The 19,700-nt window shown below is 48.8% G+C and overlaps 2 protein-coding genes across 5 annotated transcripts in view; one reads left to right on the top strand and one right to left on the bottom strand.

Moving 5' to 3' along the window:
- Positions 1–3,516: 3,516 nt before the first annotated feature.
- On the bottom strand, positions 3,517–7,907 carry LOC142684073 (histone H3-like centromeric protein A). 4 transcript variants are annotated; one of them, XM_075847459.1, is made up of 6 exons: positions 7,818–7,900; positions 6,651–6,754; positions 6,161–6,262; positions 4,592–4,728; positions 4,446–4,523; positions 3,517–4,138 (listed from the first exon to the last, which is right to left on the bottom strand). In XM_075847459.1, exons 3-6 carry the CDS (start codon positions 6,243–6,245, stop codon positions 4,007–4,009), a joined length of 432 nt encoding a protein of 143 aa, XP_075703574.1. In that variant the 5' UTR covers positions 6,246–6,262; positions 6,651–6,754; positions 7,818–7,900; the 3' UTR covers positions 3,517–4,006. The 4 variants fall into 4 exon arrangements, with proteins under 4 accessions (XP_075703574.1, XP_075703575.1, XP_075703577.1 ...); XM_075847460.1 differs by having other exon boundaries at positions 6,161–6,259; XM_075847462.1 differs by lacking the exon at positions 6,651–6,754 and having other exon boundaries at positions 6,161–6,259; positions 7,818–7,907.
- An 8,363-nt stretch (positions 7,908–16,270) lies between these two features.
- LOC142684076 (histone H3-like centromeric protein A) overlaps positions 16,271–19,700 on the top strand; it is a 43,447-nt gene continuing 40,017 nt past the window's right edge. Inside the window, exon 1 of the mRNA XM_075847466.1 lies at positions 16,271–16,522. The gene's annotated coding sequence lies outside the window, so the exon portion shown is untranslated. The remainder of the gene's footprint in view (positions 16,523–19,700) is intronic.

Genomic DNA, 19,700 nt, shown 5'->3' with positions numbered 1-19,700 from the left:
AAACGCCCTAATTACATCCGTAAATAGTGTGTGTGAACCCAGCCTTAGTGACGCCCCCGGCTGCTAGTGCTGCATTGTTGGGTCACTTAGGAGACCCAGCGATGCAGCTGAAAGTGGACCGTCGGCCATGAGAAGTTTGCGGGGGGGGGGGCCCAGTAAGAATTTTTGCATCGGGGCCCATGAGCCTCTAGCTACGCCCCTGCCTGTTCACATCACCGTTCGCTTCCGTTCCGGGGTTCCGTCTGAGGTTTCCGTCGGGTGAACCCCGCAACGGAAAGTGAAAGTGACAGCACAGCTTCCGTCACCCTTAGCGCAGTCGACTACGCTATTGATTCCGTCCGAAAACCTGCCGGAACGGTGACGAACGGAAACCATTAGCGATGTTTCCGTCACCATTGATCTCAATGTTTCCACAATAAAATGTGTTGCATAAAATCCGCAGTGTTCATGCCTAGTGTGTTCCTACCCTAAGGCCGGATTCACACAAGCGTGTGCTTTTTGCACGCGCAAAAAACGTGGCATTTTGCGCATGCAAAAGGTCCATAACAGCTCCGTGTGTCAGCAGCGTATGATGCGCGGCTGCGTGAGTTTTGCGCAGCCGCCATCATTATGACACTCTGTTTGTATGTTTGTAGCACGTGGTGCTTTTCTGTTTTCATTCATAGTTTATACTGCTGTGGAAGTGCTGGGCGTGATTTTCATGCTCCCATTGACTTCAATGGGTGCGTGATGCGCCAACCACGCACAAATATAGGACATGTCGTGAGTTTTACGCAGCGGACACACGCTGCGTGAAAATCACTGACGGTCTGCACGGCCCCATAGACTAACATAGGTCCGTGCGAGGCGCGTGAAAATCACGCACGTTGCACAGACGTATTACACGTTCGTCTGAATAAGCCCTAACAATAAGGCCCAGTTCACAGAGTTTTTGGGCCTTGATATTGACTCGGACACTGCGTCAGAATCAGCACCAAAAAACTTCCAAAACCGCCTCCCATTGATTTAATCTGAAATCAATGGGAGCCAGTCGCGGAAAAAAGAAAAAGCAGCAAGTCCTTTCTTGCCGCGGTTCCGCCTCTGACCTCCCATCGAAATCAATGGGAGGCAGAAAATTCTTTTTTCGCTGCGTTTTTTGTTTGCTGTCCTCAATCGCCGCGGGCAAAAAACGCGGCAAGATAGTGTGGGCAAGTCAAAATCTGCCTCAAAATTCTTTAAGGAATTTTGAGGCAGATTTTTTTTTGCCTGCAAAATACTGTGTGAACAGGGCCATACATAAACAGCACTTTGAGATAATTTACTCACCGTGTCAGAAGAGCTGCTCCCACTCCAGTCCTCTTCCGGCGATGTCTTCCAGGTGAGGTCTTCGGTCCAGACGTCCAGTCCTTCACCTCCAGCCAGGCTCCAGGTAAGTTTTGTCCATGTGTGACCGTGGCTGCGCGAACTTCGTTCGCGGGTGCGCGCACCGGCGGTCTCGAGTGCGGCCGTTCGTGGGTGCGCGCTCGTGACTGCGCATGCGCGGGAGTTTCCTTGTGCGCGCGATCGGTCGCGCGCGGGCGGTTTGACGGCCCCCCCATGGGGAGGGGGCCCGCAGCAGCTCACGACATTCTTTTGGTGAAAAAAACGGGCCCCATTGCAGGGGCCCGTTTTTTCCTACCAAAAGAATGTCGCGGCAGTTGCCCGGCCACCCTTTCAGTTAGGTTTGGCCGGGCCCCTCACACCAGTACCCCTAATACCCCCCTGATGGCGGCCCTGGCTGCGTGGAGAAGAGCGTTCCCAGCCAGAGGGTCTCCCGGACGCGTCCCAATGGCAGGCGTTACAGTTGACTCATTACTTGTCAAGACTACCTACACCGGCTTCCTATGACCGAGCTCTATCTTCCTTTGAAACTATGTGTTCTCAAACGGGGCATGTGAGACGGGCCCTGTCCAGTCTTTACTGCGTGCTGCTCACTCCTGCTGAGGATTTCATCCCACCATATATTACGAAATGGGAAAGAGATCTTCAGATTACTCTAACACAAGAGCAAAAAGAAAAGATCATGCTCCTCACACATAAGGCGTCTATTAGTAACGCCTATCAGGAAACCAGTTTTAAAATACTATCCCGTTGGTACAGAGTCCCACATGTGCTACATAAAATGTTCCCGGATGTTTCTCCTTTATGTTGGCGATGCGGCAGAGAAGAGGGAACGCTTTTACATATATTCTGGAGCTGTGAGAACCTTCGCACCTATTGGTCAGAGGTTCAAGATATCATTCTGGAGATCACAGGAATCTCGCTGGGAGATGATCCGGCATGGATTTTGCTGCACCACCACGATATACCTGTGGGGCGCTACAGGAAGATGTTAGTGAGACATTTGCTGAACGCAGCTAAGGCTTGTATTCTCGGGGGGTTGGAGATCCTCTGAGCCTCCTGTGACTAGACAATGGCTGGAGCGCAATCACGAAATTCGGAGAATGGAGGAGTTGCTCCATTCCGCACCCGAACGAGCAACACAGTTTCAGAAAACCTGGTTCTATTGGTTTGACTTCTGCAAGTCGGGCAGATACAAGAGGGCCATGGGTGAACTGATTAGTGGAGAACCAGGGAGCTCTTGAGTTCTCTCTGGTCTGTGATGTGCTGTGGGGGGGGGGGGAAGAGTGAGGGGAGAACATCTCCCCTTCTCCCGCTTAAGATTTTCCCTATACCCCCCCCCCTTCCTTTTGTCCTTCTACCCTTCGTTTACTTCCCTATTTGAATCAATCGTTACTAAGAATTGACTGAGATGTGGGTGATGGAGGGGCAGATGAGGGTGTAATGCTGGTATTCCTGTCTTGCTATACTAATGCTTGTAGTGTATTGATGGTACTATGTTGGGAGGACTTTGATTGCATATTTACTTATTGTTGTTGAAATATAGGTTGGAATGATCGGCCCTCATGGGCTTTTTCTGTACCCATGTCACCCCCTTTTCTTTTTCTGTATCCCCATTTCTTTTCTTGAAAATAAAAAAATTGAAATATAAAAAACAAAAAAAACAAAGGAGGAAACCCAGCGTCTGGTGATGTCCATGGGTTCCAGACTTCAGGCCATCATTGCCTGCAAAGGATTCTCTACAAAGTATTAAAAAAAAAAAAAATGGTAATGTTAATTTGTCCAATCACTTTTGATCACCTGAAATGAGGAGGTTGTGTAGAAAAATGGTGGCAATTCCTAAACTTTTCACAGGAGATTTTTGTTTAACCCCTTGAAATAAACCTGAAAGTTTCAACTTCAATTGCATCTCAGTTGTTTCATTTCAAATCCAATGTGGTGGCAGCAAAACCCAAATCATGAAGATTGTGTCACTGCCCAAATAATTCTGGACCCAACCCACACACCCACCCACACAGCAAACACTCTGAACAAGCATAGCTGCAGTGTAAAGAATGGGGGTGGGACAGAGCAAGAGTATTGAACTACAGCGAAGCTGGAGTCATTGATCATATCCAAGCCCTTATGAAGATTAGTCTAAAATGATGAAGATCAAAGTTATAATATACATTTTTTTTTTATTTGAAAAAATTAACAAATCTTCACAGAATAAAAACAGGAAGCGGATCATAAACTCAGCAGAACAATTAGAAGGTCGGCCAGATCAGGTTTCATTAGCGGTTGTGTCCAGCGTCTTTGTTAGCGGTTTTGTCCAGCAGTGCCGCCTTGTGGTCATTTTCTGTGCTACATCCTGGACCCCTACAACCCATTACATAGCTGGACAGAAAAACGACTGCACTACCACCCTGCAAACTGCAGTGGCAGCCATATTGGTTGTAACAACTTTCCCATGAACAGATAAAACAAAGAAAAAACCTCCACTGTAACCAGTGTCAGGAGGGGGCGCTAAAGCCGGTTTACTCTTCCAAACTGGATCTTTTATGCAATGGTAAAACTTGTATTTCCCAATAGATTTTCTCCATTAATATAAAACTATTTACACGTGATCATTCTTCATCAAATCTTGAGAGATAAAACGGCAGCGTTATCACAGTTCATACGGGATGCCTCGGATTCTCCGTGCGAGCTGCATGTCCTTCACAAAGAGAGTGCCCCTATTGGCCTGGTGACTGAAGAGGTAAGAATCTTCAAAGAGACTCACGAGGAAGTCCTCAGCTGACTGTGGATACAGAAGAGCATTAGTCCCTCTTAAAGTGACAGCACTCCCGGTATAATTTACTACACAGCTCGAAGGACTGATCAGATTTCACTTTTATGAGCTGTTAGCTAGAGTGATGGTGGGGGGGGGGGGGGGGTCTGGCCTCTGGAACTCCCACAATGCATTACAACCCCTATGCAAATGTCCCGCTAGGGCATATGGATGTGTTAGAGGGGGCGGGGGCTGAGTAGTGAACCACTGCAAAGAGCAGCTCCCTCTCTGGTTGACCCATGCGTTACATGGACAGTGCATTGTATGAGATACTGACCTCTTGTAGCGCCATAAGTGCGGTGCTTTGCCAGTAGTAAAACACGCCGCGGGAATACTTCAGGCAGATCTCTCTCACCTGCAAGAATAAAAGGGGAATATCACTGACAATAAAGAGGAGCAGCCGCAGAGGACACATCCACTCACCAGGTGGAAAAACGGGGTTTTCTGAATGAGCAGATTGGTTGATTTTTGGTACTTTCTTATTTCCATCAGCGCACGGGCTCCTGGGCGGTAACGTCTTCTTCGTTGCGTGCTCGGTCTGTGACTTGTTTCCCCTCTACCTGTAAGAAAGAAATCCATAATCACAGCTGAAAATGAATCTCCCGCTACATGGAAATTCACTGTCTGGCCGGGTTCACACGTAGGGTAAACACGGCGGATTTTCTGCAACCGATTTCATTGCGGAAACTCCACAGCGTAATACAGAAGCAGAAGAGTGGAGGAGATTCAAACAAATCTCATCCAGACGCAGCGGAAAAAAACCGCCAAACTTACCCAGATCTCTCTGCTCCTGCGTTCAACCCGGCCTCCAAGGATGATGTCTCATCCCATATGACTGCTGCAGAACATCAGAGGGACACGTCACCATGGCTACGGGTAAGTATGGGTTTTTTTGGTTTTTTTCTACCTTCTATGGACATTCCAGCCGAAAAACTGCAGTTTTTCAGCCAGAATTACCTCCGGAGCAGCCCAGGGCCAATACGCTGTGTACTTTTACGCCGCGTATCTGCCCTGTGTGAACATGGCCTATTACCTTAATGTCCCCCAAGGAACATCAGGTAAACAGATTTAAAACAGAACATGCTACCTGCAGCCACCACTAGAGGGAGCTCATTGTATATGGTTGTACATTGAACTTGGTAACAAAACAGTATGCAGTGAGCTCCCTCTAGTGGTGGCTGCAGGGAGACAAAATTATACCATGTAACTGTCTACGCAGGAGATTTAGAGCTCCATTTCAGAAAACTGTGCTCCAACTGCTGTAAAACGACATTAAGAAATTAATCAGCACAGAATGTTGGACCTAAAAAGGATATAAATGTGGACGAGGGGTTAGAGTCAGTTCACACATTACGTAAATACGGCATATACCTGTATTATAATGCGGAAAAATCGGCAGCATAATACAGTAGCAGCAAAGTGGATGAGATAAAACACGTCTCATCCACACGCTGCATAAACGGAGTAGAAAAAAGGCTCAGAAATTGACGTCACAACATCGCGCCTGCCTGCGCGGAGCCGCTCACGGCAGAGTGCATAATTGGGCAAAGAGCAGTCAAACTTGACTATTTCCGTCGATCACATAGGGAATGAATAGAGCGGTCGGACTGCAGGTTGGAAATTCTTAGATCCCTCATTTCATAATATATCTTCATGGGTGTGAGCTGTGTTCTCAGATTCCCTTCCCAGGGCCATATAGTAACGTGCTTCCTGCAACCACCACTAGGGGGAGACAATTGTGCACATGCATACAGCTCCTGTTGTGCCTATACAAATCAGTCCTCAGTTTGCTCCCCCTAGTGGCGGCCTTGTGCTACAGAAATTTCTGTATGTAACAGATTTTTACCTGCATAGAAACGAACCCTCTAAGATATAAAGCTGAGAAACGGATTACAATCTAGTATTACACGACCCGAGGTTATCTGGAATTCATTTTTAAAATAAAATATATAATGAGAGTGATAAGATGATCAAGGTGCAACTTTCTCTTACTTGGCGGAGATTGAGGAGGAGCTGCAGGTTTCTTCTGCGGCTGCGCCGACTTCCTGCGGGACGAGCTTTTCTGTGGTGGTTTCATGATGATGTAAAACGCTGCTGAGAGTCATACAATCAGTTAAGCAGATAAGAGACGGTGACAATTCAGCAGAATCACAGGTGACGTAGGATAAACGGAGCGGTTTTATACTGACTGATGCCACCAATGCAAGTGACAAGAAAGTGATGACATTGACGGTGAAGATATGAGATTGCCGGATGTCAGTAATTAACGCACGCTGCATCAATGAATACAATAGATCCTCGTGGCATCAATTACCAGAACAGCGACATCAATGATCTATTTAATAATGCGGCAACAGAAGAGCTACCCGCAGCAGATCCCGCAAGCAATGGGCAGATGTTTGCAGACGTAATGGAGCCGTCTTTTCAGGCGTGATTCGAGGCGTAAAACGCCTGAAAATAGGTCGTGTGCACAGAACCTTACAGAGAATCCGTAATCCAGACAAAGGTGGGAAATTTCAAACTGGAGCAAAGGAAAAGTGGAGCAGTCGTCATGGAAATGAAAGGCCGCAGCTGGAGGACGATGAGCTGTAACAACAATGCAGTACAAATATACAGAAATAAAACATCTAATAATCCATATCAGCCCCCCCACTCCCAGTAATGACCGTCAGCCCCCCACTCCCAGTAATGACCGTCAGCCCCCCACTCACAGTAATGACCGTCAGCCCCCCCACTCCCAGTAATGACCGTCAGCCCCCCACTCCCAGTAATGACCGTCAGCCCCCCACTCCCAGTAATGACCGTCAGCCCCCCACTCACAGTAATGACCGTCAGCCCCCCACTCACATTATAATGACCCCTCAGTAAAGCCACCATCAGCCTCCGTCCCCCCAGTAAAATGACCATCAGCCCCCTCCAGTAAAGCCACCATCAGCCTCAGTCCCCCCGCCCCCCGATAAAATAACCATCTGCCCCTCTAGTAAAGGGACCATCACAGACAGAAAGTGTGATTACCCCTGGGGAAGGAATAAATAAGGAGGTATAAGAACAACAACTACCAGCATGTCCAGGATGTTATGTGATATCAGAGAAAGTTTACAGGAGGAGGTATAAGAGGAGAGGACTACAACTCCCAGCATGTCCAGACTTAGTATGGGATATCAGAGGACATTACAGGGAGGAGGTATAAGAGAAGAGGACAACAACTCCCAGCATGTCCAGACTGTTATTATGGGATATCAGAGGACATTACAGGGAGGAGGTATAAGAGGAGAGAACTACAACTCCCAGCATGTCCAGACTTAGTATGGGATATCAGAGGACATTACAGGGAGGAGGTATAAGAGGAGAGGACTACAACTCCCAGCATGTCCAGGACGTTATTATGGGATATCAGAGGACATTACAGGGAGAAGGTAGAAGAGGACTACAACTCCCAGCATGTCCAGGACGTTATTATGGGATATCAGAGGACATTACAGGGAGGAGGTAGAAGAGGACTACAACTCCCAGCATGTCCAGGACGTTATTATGGGATATCAGAGGACATTACAGGGAGGAGGTAGAAGAGGAGAGAACTACAACTAACCACATTCCCCTGGCTCCATTTCTCACACAACTGCTAAGAAAGTAAAGAAAACCCATTTACCCTGCCCAGTGTTAATGGCTCCTCTCCCTCCGTCAGGCTTCTAGTGGGAAGCGGTGGGCGGTGCTTGTAACAGACGTCCGCGCGTCACGTCTGCTACAACGTCGGGGGCGGAGCTTGGAGCAAAAAAAATAAAAAAAATGTAAAATAAAATTTCGATTTCTTTTTTTTATTTATTTATTTTGCCGTGGATGAGCCGCGGCACCCCTGAACAGCTCTCGGCACCCCGGTTGGGAACCACTGGTATAGATTATATAATAGCCCCACAATATAAAAGCCAAGAAAAACCAAAAGGCTCCCGCACTGCGTTCTTCCAGGTTATGTATCGCCCCCTTGTGGCTAATAGAAGAAGTACACCAAATGTTCAAACCATCGCTAAAGCCAACAAAACTATATCCTGATGTTTGATCTCCCACAATCTATAATAATAATATAACCGCGCGGTCTCAATGACGTCATCAAGACCTCGGGCTGTAAAGAAAAGCCTGTTTATACCCCTGGGTTCCAGGATGGGTCTATTTTAGGCTCGATGGGTTTCTATCAAGTTCTATAGAAAATGCTTAGAAACGTTGTGATATAAAAAAAAAACCTTTTATTGACATTAAGACCCCTTTACCAATGCCGATAATCATACGAGCGCATGTTTTCGATCACGGGCAGCGACGATCAGACGATAAACTGCACTCATTGGTCAGCTGATCACATCTTTTATGCGTCCCAAAAAATCCTCGTTGTCCACAGTGTACAAACAGGGGATGTGCTGCCGACAATACGTAAACTGTACGAGCACGGACCATCGTATTAACCATCGCTCATCCCCGTACAGCGTGCGTCGGCTCGTGTAAATGAGCGCCGACTCACTGGATACATCGTTGATCGTGCAAGTTCCATCTAGTGAAAAACTGTAAACAGGGAGGAGGGGGATGCAGCTGCAGTTTCTTATGCCCCACGCACGCGACCGTATTTTTCATCAGTAATTACAGCAGGGACTCTCCCATAGAAGTCTATGGGCGCTTCCGTAAATATGGGCGGCTATGGATACGCATCCGTACTCTGACCGTATTTATGCTACGCACAGCTTACATATATCCTGATGTACTCCGCCCAGCTTACATATACCCTGATGTACTCCGCCCAGCTTACATATATCCTGATGTACTCCGCCCAGCTTACATATACCCAGATGTACTCCGCACAGCTTACATATATCCTGATGTACTCCGCACACTTACATATACCCTGATGTACTCCGCACAGCTTACATATATCCTGATGTACTCCGCACAGCTTACATATACACTGATGTACTCCGTCCAGCTTACATATACCCTGATGTACTCCGCCCAGCTTACATATACACTGATGTACTCCGCCCAGTTTACATATACCCTGATGTACTCCGCGCATATTACATATACCCTGATGTACTCCGCACAGCTTACATATACCCTGATGTACTCCGCCCAGCTTACATATACCCTGATGTACTCCGCACAGTTTACATATACCCTGATGTACTCCGCACAGCTTACATATACCCTGATGTACTCCGCACAGTTTACATATATCCTGATGTACTCCGCGCATATTACATATACCCTGATGTACTCCGCCCAGTTTACATATATCCTGATGCACTCCACCCAGCTAACATATACCCTGATGTACTCCGTACAGCTTACATATACCCTGATGTACTCCCCCCAGCTTACATATACCCTGATGTACTCTGCACGGCTTACATATACCCTGATGTACTCCCCAGTTTACATATATCCTGATGTACTCTGCGCATATTACATATACCCTGATTTACTCCGCCCAGCTTACATATACCCTGAAGTACTCCGCACAGCTTACATATACCCTGATGTACTCCGCCCAGTTTACATATATCCTGATGTACCCTGCGCATATTACATATACCCTGATGTACTCCGCCCAGCTTACATATACCCTGATGTACTCCGCACAGCTTACATATACCCTGATGTACTCCGCACAGCTTACATATACCCTGATGTACTCCGCCCAGCTTACATATACCCTGATGTACTCCGCACAGCTTACATATACCCTGATGTACTCCGCACAGCTTACATATACCCTGATGTACTCCGCCCAGTTCACATATACCCTGATGTACTCCGCACAGCTTACATATACCCTGATGTACTCCGCACAGCTTACATATATAATGATGTACTACGCACAGCTTACATATACCCTGATGTACTCCTCACATATTACATATACCCTGATGTACTCCGCACAGCTTACATATACCCTGATGTACTCCGCCCAGCTTACATATACCCTGATGTACCCGCACATATTACATATACCCTGATGTACTCCGCACAGCTTACATATACCGATGTACTCCGCACAGCTTACATATATAATGATGTACTACGCACAGCTTACATATACCCTGATGTACTCCTCACATATTACATATGCCCTGATGTACTCCGCACAGCTTACATATACCCTGATGTACTCCGCCCAGCTTACATATACCCTGATGTACTCCGCACAGCTTACATATACCCTGATGTACTCCGCCCAGTTCACATATGCCCCCACATTATAAGCTGAAATACCACTAATACACCAAGCAAAATCTGCGCTTCAAAAGCCAAATGGTGGTCCAACTGAGCCTGGCAGTGTACCCAAACGGCAATTTATGACCACATATGGTGTATTCTGGAGAACCCGCTTAACAATTTATGGGATGTGTGTCTACGGTGGTACAAGCTGGGCACAACACATTGGGCACTGAAATGGCATATTTGTGGAAAAAAGCCATTTTTAATCTGCAACATCTATTGTTTACTCATTTTTGCAAAACACTTGTGCGGTCAAAATGCTCACTACACCCCTAGATCAATTCTTTGAGGGATCTAGTTTCCAAAATGGGGTAATTTTTCGGGGGGTACCACTGTACTGGTACTATAGCTCAATGCAACATGGTGTCAAAAAACTAATCTTATAAAATCTCCACTCCAAATACTAAATTTCGCTCCTTCCCTTTAGAGCCTTGCTGTGTGTCCAAATAGCAGTTTATGACCACGTGTGGGGTATTTCCCTACTCTGAAGAAGTTGCTTTACAAATGTTACGGTGCTTTTTCTCCTTTATTTGTTGAGAAAATGAAATTTTTTTAACTAATGCTGTGTCTTATTGGAAAATAATGTCATTTTTCATTTTCACTGCCCATTTATAATAAAATATATGAGACACCTGTGGCGTGCTGAAAAAATAAAAAAGTTAGAGCTCTTTGAATGCGACTATAGAAAAACGAATAAAATAGCTCGGTCATTAGGGCCTAAAATGGGATGGTGACTAAGGGGTTAACGTCAGTTAGCACAATATAAATACATTTACAGTAGCTCCCCCTAGTGGCGACTGCCGGTAGCTTTCCACTGAAGTGTAGTAACCAGGACATGAGTCTAAGGGGGGATTCACACGAGCGTGAATTGGCAGCGTGTAGACCGCGTGGTTTTCGCGCGGCACGCAAGGCCCTATAGAAGTCTATGGGGCAGTACACACAGTCCGTGTATTTTGCGCAGCGTTTGTTCGCTGCGCAAAATACGCGACAGGTTCAATAACTCTGCGTATTTCACGCATCACGCACCCATTGAAGTCAATGGGTGCGTGAAAACCAGGCAGGTCGCACGGAATATCTTCCGTGCGAACTGCATGTTTGCGCAACAGCTGTCAAAAGGATGAATGGAAACAGAAAAGCACCACGTGCTTTTCTGTTTCCAAGCATCCAAACGGAGTGTCTTTGCGAGGAGCGAACCCCGACAACCGAAGCTAACTTCACCGGGTTCGGCCAAACTCGTTTTGGCCGAACCCGGCAAAAAGATTTCCGGTCCGCGACGTCGGAAGACATTCACTGTGCATGGTGCTGAAAGAGTTAAACTGTTTCAGCACCATGGACAGTGACTTGCGATCCCAAAATACATGAACCTGTAAAAAAAAAACGAAGTTCTAACTTACCGATTACTCCTGTCTCCTTCCTGCAGTCCGACCTCCCGGGATGACACTTCAGTTCAAGTGACAGCTCCAGCCAATCACAGGCCAAGCACAGGCTGCAGCCAATCACAGGCTGCAGCGGTCACTTGGACTGCCGCGTCATCCAGGGAGGTGGGGCCCGATGTCAAGAGAGGCGCGTCACCAAGGACGCGTCACCAAGGACGCGTCACCAAGGCAACGGCCGGGAAGTTCTCGATAAGTAGGAACTTTATCTTTTTTTTTTACAGGTTTTTCGCTGTTGTGTTCGGCATTCACTGTCGAGGGTGCTGAAAGATTTAGCTCTTTCAGCACCTTGGACAGTGACGGGCGTCGACAAGCCTCATCTCTATGATGCCGGCTGCGCGAAAATCACGCAGCCGCGCATCAGACACGCATGACACACGCAGCTGTCAAATGGTTTTTGCGCTCGCAAAACGCCGCGTTGTTTGCGCGCGCAAAAACGCAACGCTCGTGTGAATCTGCCCTAAGGCCTCATTTACACGAGCGGAATATACGCGCGTGCGACACGCATGCTTTTCATGCGTGTCGTACGCACCTATATTAGTCTATGGGGCAGTGCAGACAATGCGTGAATTTTGCGCAGCGCGAGTGCGTTGCGTAAAACTCACGACATGTTCTATAATCGTGCGTTTTTCGCGCATCACGCACCCATTGAAGTCAATGGGTGCGTGAAAACCATGCATGCTGCACGGAAGCACTTCCGTGCGAACTGCGTGATTCGCGCAAGAGCTGTCAAAAGGATGAATGTAAACAGAAAAGCACCACGTGCTTTTTTGTTTACAAACATCCAAACGGAGTGCCAAATTAGAGATGAGCGCACCGAACTTCACCGGGTTCGGCCGAACTCGTTTTGACCGAACCCGGCAAAAAAATTTCCGGTACGCGACGTCAGGAGACAGTCACTGTCCACAGTGCTGAAAGAGTTAAACTGGTTCAGCACCCTGGACAGTGACTTCCGATCAAAATATACATGAACGTGTAAAAAAAAAAAAGAAGTTCTGACTTACCGATAACTCCCGGCTTCTTCCTCCAGTCTGACCTCCCGGGATGACAATTCAGTCCAAGTGACAGCTGCAGCCAATCACAGGCCAAGCACAGGCTGCAGCCAATCACAGGCTGCAGCGGTCACATGGACTGCCGCGTCATCCAGGGAGGTGGGGACGGATGACAAGAGAGGGACGCGTCACCAAGGCAACGGCCGGGAGACCGGACTGGAGGAAGTAGGAAGTTCTTGGTAAGTATGAACGTCTTTTTTTTATTCACAGTTTGCTGTATATTGTGATCGGAATTCACTGTCGAGGGTGCTGAAAGAGTTACTGCCGATCAGTTAACTCTTTCAGCAACCTGGACAGTGACTGACGTCGACTAGCCTCATCTCTATGATGGCGGCTGCGCGAAAATCACGCAGCCGCGCATCATACACTGATGACACACGGAGCTGTCAAGTGCCTTTTGGCACGCAAAACGCTGCGTTTTTTAGCCTGCGCAAAATGCACACGCTCGTGTAAATGAGGCCTAAGGCTATGTTCACACAGAGTTTTTGCAGGAGGAATATCTGCCTCAAAATTCCGTTTGGAAGTTTGAGGCACATTTTCCTCTCCCTGCACGTCGATTTTTGCTGCGTTTTTCGCCCGCGGCCATTGAGCGCCGCGGCCATAATACACCGCGAAATACGCTTTCTCTACCTCCCATTGAAGTCAATGGGAGGTCAGAGGCGTAAACGCCCAAAGATAGGGCATGTCGCTTCTTTTTCTCGCGAGGCAGTTTTACTGCTCGCGGGAAAAAGACGCCGACGCCTCCCATTGAAATCAATGGGAAGCATTATAGGGCAGTTTTTGACGAGTTTTGCGGCGCGGTTTCCGCGTAAAAAAAACTCGTCAAAAAAACTCAGTGTGAACTTAGCCTAAAATGTTCTTTACACAGGACGATTATCGGGCAGACAAGTGTTCATATAACGCTCGTTGCTGATAATTGCGCTTTGTAAAAAGGGCAGCGATCCGCAGATGAACGAGCAAACACCCAATCATCTGCTGGTCGTATCGTTTTAAAAAAGTTAAATATTGTTGTCGGCAGCACATCTCCCTGTGTAAACAGAGAAACGCGCTGCCGACATGATAATAACGTATGGGGACGAGCGATCGGAGTAACGACCGCTCACCCTCATCCATAGCTCCGTGTTATTCATAGCTCCGTGTCATCCATAGCTCCGTGTTATCCATAGCTCCGTGTTATCCATAGCTCCCTGTTATCCATAGCTCCGTGTCATCCATAGCTCCGTGTCATCCATAGCTCCGTGTTATCTATAGCTCCGTGTTATCCATAGCTCCGTGTTATCCATAGCTCCGTGTTATCCATAGCTCCGTGTCATCCATAGCTCCGTATCATCCATAGCTCCGTGTTATCCATAGCTCCGTGTCATCCATAGCTCCGTGTTATCCATAGCTCCGTGTCATCCATAGCTCCGTGTCATCCATAGCTCCGTGTTATCCATAGCTCCGTGTTATCCATAGCTCCGTGTTATCCATAGCTCCGTGTCATCCATAGCTCCGTGTCATCCATAGCTCCGTGTTATCCATAGCTCCGTGTCATCCATAGCTCCGTGTTATCCATAGCTCCGTGTCATCCATAGCTCCGTGTCATCCATAGCTCCGTGTTATCCATAGCTCCGTGTTATCCATAGCTCCGTGTCATCCATAGCTCCGTGTTATCCATAGCTCCGTGTCATCCATAGCTCCGTGTCATCCATAGCTCCGTGTCATCCATAGCTCCGTGTCATCCATAGCTCCGTGTCATCCATAGCTCCGTGTCATCCATAGCTCCGTGTCATCCATAGCTCCGTGTTATCCATAGCTCCGTGTCATCCATAGCTCCGTGTTATCCATAGCTCCGTGTTATCCATAGCTCCGTGTCATCCATAGCTCCGTGTCATCCATAGCTCCGTGTTATCCATAGCTCCGTGTTATCCATAGCTCCGTGTCATCCATAGCTCCGTGTTATCCATAGCTCCGTGTTATCCATAGCTCCGTGTCATCCATAGCTCCGTGTTATCCATAGCTCCGTGTTATCCATAGCTCCGTGTCATCCATAGCTCCGTGTCATCCATAGCTCCGTGTCATCCATAGCTCCGTGTTATCCATAGCTCCGTGTTATCCATAGCTCCGTGTCATCCATAGCTCCGTGTCATCCATAGCTCCGTGTTATCCATAGCTCCGTGTGACCGGAGCAAACGAGCAGATATGTCATAAATGTCAGGTAGATTGGGGTTCCACCTCTGGGACCCGCATTCACTACTATGGGAGTTACGGAAACAGATCAGACAAAGCCAGAGATGGGACACTCATCTATCTGACATCCTATGGATACGTCATAAATGTGTCTGATGGGAAGACCCCTTTAATGAGTATATCAGTAATAGTATAACTAGCAAGTACCAGCCGCTACCCCTCCCCCCTCATTGCAACACCAAGTAAGGCCCCATGCGCACGACCGTATTTTCATCTATCCCGAAAAACTGTCCATATTGCATCGGTATATACGGATCCGTAAAAAAAAAGTGGGAGGATGCAAATGATGTCATCAGCATGTTGCATAGCAACGCTTCCATAAATACGGTCAGAGTACGGATGCGTATCCATAGCCGCCCGTATTTACGGAAGCGCCCATAGACTTCTATGGGAGAGTCCCTGCTGTAATTACTGAGGAAAAATACGGTCGCGTGCGTGGGGCATAAGAAACTGCAGCTGCATCCCCCTCCTCCCTGTTTACAGTTTTTCACTAGATGGAACTTGCACGATCAACGATGTATCCAGTGAGTCGGCGCTCATTTACACGAGCCGACGCACGCTGTACGGGGATGAGCGATGGTTAATACGATGGTCCGTGCTCGTACAGTTTACGTATTGTCGGCAGCACATCCCCTGTTTGTACGCTGTGGACAACGACGATTTTTTGGGACGCATAAAAAATGTGATCAGCTGACCAATGAGTGCAGTTTATCGTCTGATCGTCGCTGCCTGTGATCGAAAACAAGCGCTCGTATGATTATCGGCATTGGTAAAGGGGTCTTAATGTCAATAAAAGGTTTTTTTTTTATATCACAACGTTTCTAAGCATTTTCTATAGAACTTGATAGAAACCCATCGAGCCTAAAATAGACCCATCCTGGAGCCCAGGGGTATAAACAGGCTTTTCTTTACAGCCGAGGTCTTGATGACGTCATTGAGACCGCGCGGTGATCGTGTATTATAATTATTATAGATTGTGGGAGATGAAACATCAGGATATAGTTTTGTTGGCTTTAGCGATGGTTTGAACATTTGGTGTACTTCTTCTATTAGCCACAAGGGGGCGATACATAACCTGGAAGAACGCAGTGCGGGAGCCTTTTGGTTTTTCTTGGCTTTTATATTGTGGGGCTATTATATAATCTATACCAGTGGTTCCCAACCGGGGTGCCGAGAGCTGTTCAGGGGTGCCGCGGCTCATCCACGGCAAAAAAAAAAAAAAAATCAAATTTTTTTTTTACATTTTTTTTATTTATTTTTTCCTACAAGCTCCGCCCCCGACGTTGTAGCAGACGTGACGCGCGGACGTCTGTTACAAGCACCGCCCACAGCTTCCCACTAGAAGCCTGACGGAGGGAGAGGAGCCATTAACACTGGGCAGGGTAAGTGCGGTTTTCTTTACTTTCTTAGCAGTTGTGTGAGAAATGGAGCCAGGGGAATGTGGGTAGTTGTAGTTCTCTCCTCTTATACCTCCTCCCTGTAATGTCCTCTGATATCCCATAATAACGTCCTGGACATGCTGGGAGTTGTAGTCCTCTTCTACCTCCTCCCTGTAATGTCCTCTGATATCCCATAATAACGTCCTGGACATGCTGGGAGTTGTAGTCCTCTCCTCTGCTACCTCCTCCCTGTAATGTCCTCTGATATCCCATAATAACAGCCTGGACATGCTAGGAGTTGTAGTTCTCTCCTCTTATACCTCCTCCCTGTAATGTCCTCTGATATCCCATACTAAGTCTGGACATGCTAGGAGTTGTAGTCCTCTCCTCTTATACCTCCTCCCTGTAATGTCCTCTGATATCCCATAATAACAGTCTGGACATGCTGGGAGTTGTAGTCCTCTCCTCTTATACCTCCTCCCTGTAATGTCCTCTGATATCCCATAATAACAGTCTGGACATGCTGGGAGTTGTAGTTCTCTCCTCTTATACCTCCTCCCTGTAATGTCCTGATATACCATAATAACAGTCTGGACATGCTGGGAGTTGTAGTCCTCTTCTCTTATACCTCCTCCCTGTAATGTCCTCTGATATACCATAATAACAGTCTGGACATGCTAGGAGTTGTAGTTCTCTTCTCTTATACCTCCTCCCTGTAATGTCCTCTGATATCCCATAATAACAGTCGACATGCTGGGAGTTGTTGTCCTCTTCTCTTATACCTCCTCCCTATAATGTCCTCTGATATCCCATACTAAGTGTGGACATGCTGGGAGTTGTAGTCCTCTCCTCTTATACCTCCTCCTGTAAACTTTCTCTGATATCACATAACATCCTGGACATGCTGGGAGTTGTTGTTCTTATACCTCCTTATTTATTCCTTCCCCAGGGGTAATCACACTTTCTGTCTGTGATGGTCCCTTTACTAGAGGGGCAGATGGTTATTTTATCGGGGGGCGGGGGGACTGAGGCTGATGGTGGCTTTACTGGAGGGGGCTGATGGTCATTTTACTGGGGGGACGGAGGCTGATGGTGGCTTTACTGAGGGGTCATTATAATGTGAGTGGGGGGCTGACGGTCATTACTGGGAGTGGGGGGCTGACGGTCATTACTGGGAGTGGGGGGCTGACGGTCATTACTGGGAGTGGGGGGCTGACGGTCATTACTGGGAGTGGGGGGCTGACGTCATTACTGGGAGTGGGGGGGCTGACGTCATTACTGGGAGTGGGGGGGCTGACGGTCATTACTGGGAGTGGGGGGGCTGACGGTCATTACTGTGAGTGGGGGGGCTGACGGTCATTACTGTGAGTGGGGGGGCTGACGGTCATTACTGTGAGTGGGGGGCTGACGGTCATTACTGTGAGTGGGGGGGCTGACGGTCATTACTGTGAGTGGGGGGGCTGACGGTCATTACTGTGAGTGGGGGGCTGACGGTCATTACTGTGAGTGGGGGGCTGGCGGTCATTACTGGGAGTGGGGGGCTGACGGTCATTACTGGGAGTGGGGGGCTGACGGTCATTACTGGGAGTGGGGGGCTGACGGTCATTACTGGGAGTGGGGGGCTGACGGTCATTACTGGGAGTGGGGGGCTGACGGTCATTACTGGGAGTGGGGGGGCTGACGGTCATTACTGGGAGTGGGGGGCTGACGGTCATTACTGTGAGTGGGGGGCTGACGGTCATTACTGTGAGTGGGGGGGCTGACGGTCATTACTGTGAGTGGGGGGGCTGACGGTCATTACTGTGAGTGGGGGGGCTGACGGTCATTACTGTGAGTGGGGGGGCTGACGGTCATTACTGTGAGTGGGGGGCTGACGGTAATTACTGTGAATGGGGGGCTGACGGTAATTACTGTGAATGGGGGGCTGACGGTCATTACTGTGAGTGGGGGGCTGACGGTCATTACTGGGAGTGGGGGGCTGACGGTCATTACTGGGAGTGGGGGGCTGACGGTCATTACTGTGTGTGCGGGGGCTGACGGTCATTACTGTGAGTGGGGGGGCTGACGGTCATTACTGGGAGTGGGGGGGCTGACGGTCATTACTGGGAGTGGGGGGGCTGACGGTCATTACTGGGAGTGGGGGGGCTGACGGTCATTACTGTGAGTGGGGGGGCTGACGGTCATTACTGTGAGTGGGGGGCTGACGGTCATTACTGTGAGTGGGGGGCTGACGGTCATTACTGTGTGTGCGGGGGCTGACGGTCATTACTGTGTGTGCGGGGCTGACGGTCATTACTGGGAGTGGGGGGCTGACGGTCATTACTGTGAGTGGGGGGCTGACGGTCATTACTGGGAGTGGGGGGCTGACGGTCATTACTGGGAGTGGGGGGCTGACGGTCATTACTGGGAGTGGGGGCTGACGGTCATTACTGTGAGTGGGGGGCTGACGGTTATTACTGGGAGTGAGGGCTGACGGTCATTACTGTGAGTGGGGGGCTGACGGTCATTACTGTGAGTGGGGGGCTGACGGTCATTACTGTGAGTGGGGGGCTGACGGTCATTACAGGGAGTGGGGGCTGACGGTCATTACTGTGAGTGGGGGGCTGACGGTTATTACTGGGAGTGAGGGCTGACGGTCATTACTGTGAGTGGGGGGCTGACGGTCATTACTGTGAGTGGGGGGCTGACGGTCATTACTGTGAGTGGGGGGCTGACGGTCATTACAGGGAGTGGGGGGCTGACGGTCATTACTGTGAGTGGGGGGCTGACGGTCATTACTTTGAGTGGGGGGCTGACGGTCATTACTGTGTGTGCGGGGGCTGACGGTCATTACTGTGAGTGGGGGGGCTGACGGTCATTACTGTGTGTGCGGGGGCTGACGGTCAGTACTGTGAGTGGGGGGGCTGACGGTCATTACTGTGTGTGCGGGGGCTGACGGTCAGTACTGTGAGTGGGGGGCTGACGGTCATTACTGGGAGTGGGGGGCTGACGGTCATTACTGGGAGTGGGGGGCTGACGGTCATTACTGGGAGTGGGGGGCTGACGGTCATTACTGTGAGTGGGGGGCTGACGGTCATTACTGGGAGTGGGGGGCTGACGGTCATTACTGGGAGTGGGGGGCTGACGGTCATTACTGGGAGTGGGGGGGCTGACGGTCATTACTGGGAGTGGGGGGCTGACG

This window comes from Rhinoderma darwinii, assembly GCF_050947455.1.
Source record: "Rhinoderma darwinii isolate aRhiDar2 chromosome 4 unlocalized genomic scaffold, aRhiDar2.hap1 SUPER_4_unloc_4, whole genome shotgun sequence".
NCBI classification, from domain to species: Eukaryota; Metazoa; Chordata; class Amphibia; order Anura; family Rhinodermatidae; genus Rhinoderma; species Rhinoderma darwinii.
This window is presented reverse-complemented; position numbering and strand designations above follow the sequence as displayed.